The following is an 11628-nucleotide window of genomic DNA, read 5'->3' as shown; positions in this document are numbered from 1 at the left end:
GCCACACAGTTAAGCTTTGCTACCTTGACAATGCAGCCTGTTCATTATCATAATAAAATACAGTCAGTCAAACATATGGGAAAAAACACACTGCTCGGTTTAAATGTGTAGTAAAATCTGTGCAGTTAAGTGTTATCACCGTACCGCCGTGACAAAACATTTTGTTTCACGTGGATATTGGAGCGCGAGTAAAGTAGGCTACATAATAAATAATTTGCCATTCAAATACATCGCAAATACGGAAACATTTGATTTTGTGTCAAATGAGAGACCCAACGTTGGTTTCAGTTTCGTTTTAGCCAAATGAATTCGTTTTGGCTTGTCGTTTATATTGCTATAGCTTCTTATATTTTTAATTCTTGTTCTTTTCTAAATACTGTTAATTGAAAGGCTTTGTTGTGGAGTGAGGGGAACTAAAATAGCCTAGCTATGTTTACAGCGTTTATTATAATGTTTGTAAACATTTCGCTTCGGCATTAAGCCTATTTCTGAATGAAATAATAAAATGCGACTTCTATGCGACTTGTGTTTTTTTTCCCTCTAAAAACACAATTTTTTATACGCGTAGCGTATTTTAACCATGCAGCAAATCTTTTTAAATATTTTGATAAAATACTAAAAAAAAAAAAAAAAGACTCTTTAAACCGTTTAACTGATTGTATTAATCGGTCAAAATTCTATACGGTCGGTTAACGGTTAACCGGTTAAAATTAACATCCCTAGTTACAACCCTAGTACCGACTACAGACATTTTGGTGACACTAGTTTTTGTGAGAGCATCAAATTGTGAATTCAATATTGGGAATCGAACTTTTAATCGTTACACCGTTAATCATATATTTTTCATTATGAAATATGGTCCAAAAAATCCCCAGAGAAGTCTGGAAATGGAAATTGTGTAGGAACCCTGTGTTGAGCATTATGTAAGCTGCGAAATGTTCTGTGTGGTTTTCAGCTCTAGTTTAGCATCTAATAGTAATTCTGGAGTACAGGTATAGACCAATAATGTTGCGCAGACCTGAGATGTCAGCTCTCATTTCCTGCTTCACTTGCATTTTGCTGAAATACATCTTGCAAAATTACGATTGTGGAATTGCAGGTCTGTGCCCACAGTCTCAAGATAACTAATGCAATATGGCACATTATTTATTCATTCTCTTGTAATTCTTTTTCTCATTTTCGAAATGAAATGCTGGTTTGATATTCCAGTAGATAAGATAAGAATTGACTATATTCTCTTTGCATATAGCTCGTTTGACTGTAAGAGGTTCACCTCCTTATCTCTGGGTTGTTTGTACCTGTCTTCCAGTAGATGCCGCCGAGGTACTGAGCACCGAACCCATCGACCTCCAGTGCGTTCCCATGGAGGCCCATTTCTGTCCCGTTCCTAAACTCCTGGTGGCTGCACCAATGACGCTGAATCCAGTAAGCCTCTCCCGCAATCCCACAACCTAATCAGACCCATCTCTCATGCAACATGTGCCCAAACAACAGAAAAATGAATGCAACAAAACGTGTGCCTAATCAGTACGTCCTTAACGGGCAATACATTCATCCTCATGTCAGAGATCCCCACTTCATTTGACGTCAACAGAGGTTTGTTGATATTGAAACAGGCAATACTTAAGCTTGGACCTACAACTGTTTAAGGAAGCATGCCATCTCGATGCAAGGAGACGTAAGGAGCATGCTGAATCAGGAGACGGAGATCTCTCGTAACTCACAGCCATACGAATACATGCAAACCAATTAGCTGAGAAGAATGAATTCTCTGGAGATGAACATTAGATTTCAGAACCGACTTATCTAATGTACGGTTAGAGGTGGAGTCGTTGCAGATCATCAGCAGACAGAATGTTTTGAAATCCCAGAGTGTGCGAGAGCGGCACCTAATGCTAACGATATTTTACATAGTTGTGGTGGTGGTAATTTCTTTAACATTTAATTATGATTCATTAACGTGGCACATTTTATTTCATGTTTACATTTCAAAATGTCGAGAAAAAAAAAGGTTCTTTGAAAATGATTGATGCTTTTGTAAGATAATCTGATCTCATGATACTGATTTAGGTTTTTCGTTAAGAGGTTTTCAAAATGTCGTTGTTCGTGCCTTTGAGTTACAAGTTTGTGGACGTCTTTTTCCCCCAGTTCTTCTGTACTCAACTGACTTACATTTTATCATAGACTCAGAAAGTATACCTGTGTAGCCTTTCAGAATCAATGTGTCGTTCCTCCGTCTACTTAGGGATGAGTGTTGTTGAGTTTTTCTTGAAAGAGTATTATTTATTTAATGACTGTCCAACAGGCTAAAACTGGTCTACTGAGATAAGTGTTACTATTCATGCCTGAAGTATCTCACCTCGCATTTCAAGCTCTACATCGAGACGGTCAAACAGAAGATTGGTTCACATACTCATACCTCCACTTTAAAAATAGAACTGCCTTAAGCAGACTAAATATGAGCACTTCCTGTTGCACAGTGTGATGCACACTGAAATGTAAGGTCTGATTGCAGGCCTTCTGGATGTATAAGATGTCTCATTGAGAACATTTTAACTGGACTTTGTTTATTCCAGCTGGTCTTCGTTCTTCAATGTTTCTTGCATATATTCCTTAACTATCTATCGCCTGATGGCCTGGATATTCAAATGCTTTAAAAAATAGTCATGTTTATTTGCTTTTTAGATTATTAGCATATCGCATTTCTTCGATTACTGGGTGAATTTCATGAAAACAGTCAAAAAAAAAAAAAATCATATATATATTCATCCCAAAAGCAGAAGAAACAAAATTTGCTGAAACAAATTTTTATGACAATTAAGCACTCCTATTGTCATTGCCAAAATGCAAAAAATCTTACTTTTATGACTGTAATGCACAATAAATAACTACATATAAATTATTTTTAAAGTATCATGGTTGTATTTGTTCTAATTCTGTTATATAATATAATACTAAAAACAATTATATTCAAAAAAATGTTTCCTGTTATATAGTAAAAAAATCATTGAGGATAAAAATGATTGTAAAAAAAAAAAAAAATGCAGTTGCTCCAGTGCAAAAACATGCAATGCATTACAGAAATGTGGTTTAATTGTCATGAAAATGAAAAAAGAGGCTTCATATTCTTTATGCAAAATCTAATTTTCATTTTTTTGATTTTGGTGTGAAATAAGACATTTTCATTAGACTCACCCTATTACCATGTCTATCTCTTATAGACAAACCCCTTCTGATGGCTGGACTGTCTCTGCCAAAATCCATGCTCTGCCCCTCCTGCTGTGTGACAGTCTGTTCGTCTCCACTTTTTGTTCAGCCATGTTTGGTGCATCCCTGAGTACTATAAGATCGGTTTTCAGTGTACGTTAGTTGCCAAAATTATTCTTTAAACTGCATGTTTAGTGGTTTAAACACTCATTTATAACAGATTGGTACACGTATGTTAAATCCCTATCATTAAAATCACAAGGAGATATGCAAAATCCTTTCTAGAAGTCACACCTGATTTGAATATCCAGTATCTCTCCCATTAGTTTGCTGTATTCAACAGCATATGCGACCCCCTGCACAGACATGTCAAGTGCACTGATTTTGTGCCAGTGACTCTCAGACAGGTCGCCCTGTGCCAATCACTGGAGAACTCAGACTGCACAATCAGGCCTTGACATGCCAAGGTCATGAGCCAGATGGATTTAAATTGCAATATTGCAAATGTGCCCACCCAAGCAACAAATCTAAATCTATTCAAGCAAGCTATTATCTTGTGCTTTGTTTCGAAACATCTCAGTTGTTGCTACCGTTCATTTAGCGAGTGCTACAGTTGGGAAACTCACAGTAGGGCGGTTTTCAGCAGCTGTTTTTATTACTGCATCAGTGGACGCCGTGTGCACCCACTAATAGAGTTCCGGTCTCTGCCAACCAAGAGCTCTATTAGATTATTGCCGTAATACATTATTGATAGTTTATCCATGGAGAAACATGAAAACTGCGTCAGACAGACGAAATCCATTAGGGTCATACTGGAGTTTCTTTGCCCATTTTGACTTTGAGATAGATGGCTGATTGAATTCGAACTATTTAAGTTGTTCTTGTGTTTGTTGTGTTCATGTTTAGAGTGTGAACAGGTTTAAATCACTGACTGTGTCCTTACTTTCAAAAGTCGGCAGACTCTAAAATGCAAGGGCGTAGATGACCGTGTGACATCTGAATATGATCTGTTTGGACTGTGAGCTGTAAGCTCTCATGTAGACATGTTACAATTAAAAGGAAAAAAATAAAATAAATTTTGATTATTTTCAGACTGGGTACTTAGAAAAGGCCCTCATCAGCCAAAGCTTCATTTGCAAGACATTTAACTGCCCCTCACAGGCCTTTACATGCATATATGAATGTGACATTTAAGACAGAGAGAATGTCACGAGAGGTTTTGGATGACTGTCTCACCATTTCTCTCGAACAAAACTACAACCTTTCTCAACATATCAAGGAAGTGAAAGCCTCCCAATGCCATCCACTGTTGATGTACAAACAGACAAAAAAAAAAAAAAAAGCGTTTTTCATCTCTTATCTCAAAGACCCTTCTCTAAACTGTTGTCTCCTTTGGGACAGCCATGTTGTTTCAACAGCATAACCCCAAGAGAGCCATAAAGCTGATTTTACGTGATAACCTGACCTAAAAACATCATTGCAACTTTTTTGCTGATCAGCACACACTATCTAGGCCAAACGCAAGTGAAATGATATACAATGGTGGTCTAAACAAGACAAAATCAGAGCAAGATGATACTATACTGTGTTATAACTAAAATAGTATCTGTATTGTAAACATCTCTGTATAATGTTCATGTGTTTTAAGGTTGTTTTAAGAAATACTGGGGCAAATATGTGTGGATTCCTTTAGGAACGATCTCTACTGTTTATTGATGTGTTGGATTGTGTTTTGTAATTAAGTTCCATTGCCCAGCCAAGGCGTAGAAGCTCCTTTCTCTCTGTTTCTGTCTCTTCCTCTATCTCGCTCTCTCTCTGTCTCTCTCTCTCTCATATAAAGAATTATGCCTTCTCCAACTGCAATCCAGCTGGAATCAACGAAATACTTGATAAAGAAAAAACAATGTGCCTCATTGGGGGCTTTAGCATTTTAAGAACTCACTTTTTAAAAAGTGTGCATACCTGCATAAAGTAGTTGGCTAGAATAATCTATGTGTACGTATTACAAACGTATCATCATCGTCATTCTAGTTTTTATCGAAACACATTATTGATCTTCGTAACGGTACCTGTTTTAACTATATCCTCACGACTTCAGTCATGTTACGGTGTGTTGTTTTGACACAGCTGTCAATGGTAGTTTGAGTTTGATCATTAGCGTTACTTGGTTAATTACCTTACATCGTAAAGTCTGTTATCGCATGAAATTAAAATAATCGGAATAATCTACATCATAGTTTGTGCAGTTAGTGGTTTAAGATTAAAAAATTACTTAATCTATGTATCTATATATCAATATACACATTTGTATGTATTACAATGATAGATTCATTGTTACCTATGATAGTAAGTTCTTGTTGCTATGGCAACAAAACTACAACATGGCTACCTTTGTATATCTTAATTGTGAATTTTTTCACACTTCAAGTGAAATAATGTACAACGTTAACTTATTCAGAAAGGGAATGTGTTCTTAAGTTGTCTTGGAAAAAGAGATGATTGACTATTTTGTAAAATTATATATATAAACGTATATATATATATATACAGACTTGTGAGATACTTTATGTCCAAAGGCCCTTTGGAGACATCATACATTATTTCTGTTTTAATGATTATTATTTTTCTATTGGGGTTGCTGATCACTTTTTGATAAGAACCAGATCTTTACGTAAACAGCATCTGAGCTTTTGAACTAATCTGATGGATCAATTTGGGGGAAAGAGACTTTCTAGTCTCATATTTGGTCCGAGAAGGTTTGGCGATGCATTCACAATGGTGCATTCCAAAAAAAAAAAAAAAAAAAAAAACAGGTGGTTTTTATAAATAATGCAGCCCCATGATGTCAGTAACAGGACGGTATCAGCCATAAGTGAGCCCCTGATTTAAGTCTCTGTCCCCCTCTGGCCCACCCGGACTGCACCCCAGCTGTGCTGGGACCTGGTGACTCGCGTCACCCCATTGGTGTACGAATGTGTGTTATTCACCTTGTTTGCACTTATGTACATAACTGATTCAAAATATTCAGAATTTATTTTGAATATACATAGATGAATAAATATATATATATATATGTAGAAGAGCAGATTCAAATCAAATGTCTGTATTGTTCGGAATACAGGTAAACAGTTATCCTTTTAAAGGGTTGTCAAAGAGATAGATGCTGTTTTGCTGGGGTGTCGAGGAATTTGTTGTTTGTTCTGTTTGCTAATGCCCTCGTTCTCATCGTTACGCATGATATTGCATTTTGCAGAGAACATGATGTCAAAAAAGGCTTCGTAGTTTTGCATAGCTTACAAAAGCGCGGCGACCTGAGCTCTGCGCCCGCTTGCGTCTGATCCTGAGGTGCGGTTGTGTTCAGAAACCAAAGAATGGCCACCTTGTTTCTCTTTTACCTCTACGTTGTGCGAGTTTCAGGCTCACAGTTTTGTTTTCTGTGTAGTCCCATGGGATGCCATGAAAAAGGGGGTGTAATAACACTCTGCCCCCTACAGGAAGACCAAGAGGGCAGCATAAAGAGCACCTCAGGATCAGACTGCAGCTGGAAAGCATTGCTGCAGGTTATACAAAATAACATATTGCAGTTTTCCGTTTGGTTTGGTTGTTGACGGACATTTTCCATTCTTGTGCACTCACCAAGACCAACAAATAACCTGAAAATCTCACAGGATATCCTCAATCAAAATTGCTCCAAAATCCGACGTGAAATCGCCAGACAGAACACTCTGTTGAAGAAAACTTGTACATTCTGTGCTCTACAGTTGCTTTGGAAGCCAATAATTTTGTTGCCATGGCACTTGCCCTAATAGTGAGGGAGAGACTGAGTCTTTTGTAGGTTCTTGCATATAGACGCACCTTTGGACCAATCGATTATGGTCCTCAGCCTTTTGACTGTAAAGCTGAGGTAGCACTTAGGACTTAGCATAGACTAAGGGGTCCCAACTTGCATCCAGAAGCTGAATGCGAACACACGGGGTGCTCCTTTTACCACTGTGCTTGACAGAGAAAATCGACAAACACTCTTCTGCTGCCCATTATCCTGTGCCTAAACATTCGGTGTGATGTGAAAGGACTGGTCTGAAAAGAAAGCCATTGAGGTTAGACTTCCACCTAACTGTGCCCTACATTCAGTCACGTCATCGTCATTTCTGTGACTGGAACCCTAACGTCAATGGTTCGTGTTTTAACGTGTAGAAGTCACTGAAACTGGAGCATCACATTAATGTTGTACAAAGCTGTATAGTTTCGAATGAAATCACTCATTGATGCAGAGGTTATGTCCCTTTAAAGGCATCGGCTGACGTTCGGTGACCAACGCCGATGCCTGTGTAAATGCTATTGTGTGTGTGGAACCGTTCAAAGAATGTCTACATTGTTTCAAAGCCATATGTAATAGATTCCTCTCTCTCCCACTGTAGGACAAGATAAATCTGAATGCTTTTACTCTTTATATGAAATGCTTCTCTTTCTATTTAGCTTATTGTGCTTGTATGTGCTTCAAGAACTGTGCTTCTTGTCAATCCCTTTGCGATATATAAATGTATGGAATATATACATACTTAAGACTTCTGTTCTTTTTGTTTGACATTTTAATAAAGCACTTAAAGGCAGTTTTGGACTGTGTTTGGTGTGTGTTTTTCTTGGTAGTATTCACAGACTGCTCTAGAGACGTCAACAAAACAAATAATTGGATTTAAGAATTAGAGTGTCTTAAGTTAATTTTCTTAACTGTTCAAAACTATTCGAATCACTGGACATGCTAAGATAATGTCATCACTGATGCCCAAGGTGAGTCCACTAACAGAGACAGCTCTTTGACCACTTCACAATTACACATTTTAAATTGCCAATGATATTAATATATATAGTCTGTTCACTGATTGCTCATTTTCCTCACATTTTCTTTTCTAATTTTACATTATGATCATGTCTTGGACATGTTTGGTTTCACATTTTTGTGAGAGTGATGTGATTTCCGGCGGATGTTTATTGGTCAGTTTGAGGCTTGTGAGAAAAAGGAGCTCCTCTGTGGGGCCGCCTTAATTTCCGCGAATCGGTTCTTTCGAACAGTTTGTTTCAAAGAACCGGTTCAAAAAACTATCCGTTGGCGTCGGAGCGTAATTGCGTCATAACGTCGCCTCTGACGCGTCCCATACATATGTTCTAAATAAAAAAGTTTAACTAATAGGAGTATTTCTTTCATGCATGCCATCATGCAATTTGTTACAGTCATTATTAGGCGTATAAAACAAAGTCATTTAAAAGATAAATATAGTGTGCATTTACATTAATCAGTACTAAAATTATTAGCTTATATCTGTTGGGAACTAATTATTTAGTAAAAAACAATTGTTGATAAAACTGCCATACCATAGAGTCCTAAACTTATTTCCCTGGGTTTTTTTTTGTGTTTTTTTTACATTTCTGCTAATTGGTTATTAACTAAACGCCAATCAAATCCTTGCTTCCAAATGCTCTTACAAATTTAAAGGGGTCATATGATGCTGCTAAAAAGAACATTATTTTGTGTATTTGGTGTAATGAAATGTGTTTATGCGGTTTAAAGTAAAAATTTGAGACTTTAGTCTTTGCAACTTTACAGATCTTCTTTATGCACCAAGAGCTTGTAACACTCTAAAGAGAAAGGAAAAAATGAAATCGCATCATATGACCCCTTTAACATGTCTGAAATAGACGGATCCCGGTTAAACTGACCCTAAAACTACGTGGGCCCATTTCAGTCCGATTCGCTCAATCCATGAATCAATTAAACCGATTCACTGAAAGATCCGATTCATTCGAACAATTCGTTCACGCTAGCGTGAGAGAGGAGTTCCGCTGCGGGGCCGCTGCTGCTGCTGTCTGGGGCCGATATGCAGAGGCGGGCCGGGGAAAAGAGGCACAAGAAGGGAAGGATCTCAGAGCAAGAAACCTGAACCCGGTGATCATATTCGTCGCTCAGAAGCGGTATTAAAACAGGAAAGGGCCGTTTGTATGTGAGTTCAGCCTCGCTCTCTTTGAGAAGCACTAGCCAGCTAAAGCTAGTCATGTAGCGCTCCATTCACACGGACGCCAAACATGGACACGACTGCACACAATACTTGTGTTTTTCATCGTTTCTGTGGCTAACAAACTCTAGGATGAACGGATCCCAATGGCAATAGAGTGCAGATGGAGGGGCGTTGTGGATTTAGCTAGACATTCACCCAGAGAAAACACTCTCGTCCTCCGTTGAATCTGTGGGCTTTGATTCCCTCGAACCCGATAAAAGTGCTCCTCCGGTGTTGTTTTGGTCATAAAGCGCCTCGATAAGAAGTGCTGTGGTATTTTTGTTTTTTATGGCAGTTGCTGAGCACATAAAGTTAGCTGTAGCTTAATCCTGGATCAGACCAAATGAAGGAGTATAAGGTGGTTGTGCTGGGCAGCGGCGGCGTGGGCAAGTCCGCACTCACGGTCCAGTTTGTGACCGGGACATTCATAGAGAAATATGACCCGACCATCGAGGACTTCTATAGGAAGGAGATCGAGGTGGATTCGTCCCCCTCGGTGCTGGAGATCTTGGACACCGCTGGGACCGAGCAGTTCGCCTCCATGCGAGATCTGTACATCAAAAACGGGCAAGGCTTCATTTTAGTCTACAGCCTTGTCAATCAGCAGTCATTTCAGGTGAGTATTGCGTCTAACATCTGGCAATACTAGTACAACAAATAGAATTTTGAGGTTTAAATTAGGACATCCTTACCACTGTTATCATATTTCCACAATTGAGGTCAGAAATCACTCAGGCAAGGGAACTCCTGTGATTTAGGAGTGCACCAGAATTTAGCCCTCTCAGCCAAACTGTAAATGACAGAAAATCTTAAAGTGTCTCTTTTAAAGGTAGCTTATGGCATATATGCAACAGGTTAAAACTTATTATATTCAAATACACTTTCCCATCCCTTGTGATCTCACACACCCACTTTAACTTAAATTTATTATTCAACTCTTTCTCACAATGCATGTATGTTGTTCACATGAGGTACATATTTTGTATTGCTTATGATCACAAGAAAAGTATTTTATTCAAAAAAGAACAAAAATCAGAAAAAGAAAAACATGATATAAAGAGCAACAGCAATTTGGAAGGGATCCTAATACACAAAAGTAATGCAACAATAAGATTATTTATTGTTAACAAGCCTTAGTCCGCTAAAACCCCACCCCTTGCCTTCACTTGTGACTCTCAAAATCCAATCAACAACTGATGCACAGAAACAAGGCCCTGCCTAACGTTTTTCATTTCCGTTAATCCGTTTCACTTGGATGCATGTCACAATACGGAAGAAAAGCTCTGTCACCTCTTCCATTTCATTGCAACTTTAGGAATGTTCATTTCTCCATAAACTGACTTATTTGGGGTCCTAAACTGTTTTATCTTGCTTATAAATTATACATTATCTTATCTCTGACACTGCTCCGCAGGACATCAGACCAATGCGGGACCAGATCGTTCGTGTGAAGCGCTTCGAGAAGGTGCCTCTGATCTTGGTGGGGAATAAGGTGGACCTGGAGTCCGAGCGGGAGGTGGCGGGTTCTGACGGACGTGCCCTCGCACAAGAGTGGGGCTGTCCCTTCATAGAGACCTCAGCCAAGAGCAAGAGCATGGTTGATGAGCTGTTCGCTGAGATTGTGAGGCAGATGAACTACACCGCTTTGCCCGAGAAGCAAGAGCAGTGCTGCACCGCATGCGTTGTGCAGTGACCGTCCTGGCCTTACTTGCAGTCCAGGTATGAGAGTGCAAGTCCTTGTGTAAAAAAACAAACCTACATTCAGGCTTTCTAGTGCAGTATTCTCATTGAGTGCATGAGGCTTGATTTTTCAAACATTGAAATATCTTTACATAAAATTATGTGTATATACAGTGCACAGCATAAATGAGTACACCCCCTCTAAAACGTAACAAATTCAGCAATTACTCTTTACTTAGAAGACATGTTAGGGTTCTTTGGAGATACCATGTTCCAACAAGCCTGCTTGATCAATTACCTAAGTGTGAAAATATAGCAGAAGTAGCACCGACATTCAAAAACAATTGACTTGTGATAAGGCTCCTGAAATAATCAGGTCTTCACTTTAAATTTTCATGTAGTGATGAGTGAGTTTTTGCTAGAAAAACTCTTCCAGAGCCCATATTTACAAAATAGAGACTTCTGGGAATCCATACTCTGGTCCAAGGGTTTTCAACCTTTTAGGACATGCTTTAAGATACTTGTCAAGACAGCCATTGGTATTCACCTGCTGTCTTGAGAAGGCTATCTGTTTGTGCACTTCAGGTGTGTGTGCGGTGCGCATAGAAACGCTCTATCACAGTGCGCGAGTAACGCATTGAGATGTCTTGAGCTTAAATGGCTTAAAATTACTTTAATGTTTAAACTGACA

At 38.7% G+C, this 11628-nt stretch overlaps 2 protein-coding genes across 10 annotated transcripts in view; both read left to right on the top strand.

Moving 5' to 3' along the window:
- Window positions 1-2775, top strand: part of LOC107751960 (muscleblind-like protein 3) — a 44083-nt gene extending 41308 nt beyond the window's left edge. For all 9 annotated transcript variants that reach the window (XM_016567766.1, XM_016567763.1, XM_016567761.1 and 6 more), the window contains one exon: window positions 1313-2775. In XM_016567766.1, the coding sequence (XP_016423252.1) occupies window positions 1313-1455 (143 nt within the window). In that variant the 3' untranslated portion in view covers window positions 1456-2775. The remainder of the gene's footprint in view (window positions 1-1312) is intronic.
- Window positions 2776-8924: 6149 nt separating this feature from the next.
- The window catches only part of LOC107751959 (ras-related protein Rap-2c-like), a 3902-nt gene continuing 1198 nt past the window's right edge, over window positions 8925-11628 (top strand). Inside the window, exons 1-2 of the mRNA XM_016567757.1 lie at window positions 8925-9873; window positions 10672-10976. Of these exons, the coding sequence (XP_016423243.1) occupies window positions 9601-9873; window positions 10672-10950 (552 nt within the window). The 5' untranslated portion in view covers window positions 8925-9600 and the 3' untranslated portion in view covers window positions 10951-10976. The remainder of the gene's footprint in view (window positions 9874-10671; window positions 10977-11628) is intronic.

Source organism: Sinocyclocheilus rhinocerous, unplaced genomic scaffold (genome assembly GCF_001515625.1).
Source record: "Sinocyclocheilus rhinocerous isolate Xijiao unplaced genomic scaffold, SAMN03320098_v1.1 scaffold662, whole genome shotgun sequence".
NCBI classification, from domain to species: Eukaryota; Metazoa; Chordata; class Actinopteri; order Cypriniformes; family Cyprinidae; genus Sinocyclocheilus; species Sinocyclocheilus rhinocerous.
Note: the sequence above shows the minus strand (reverse complement) of the source record. Positions and strands in the feature narration are given on the sequence as shown.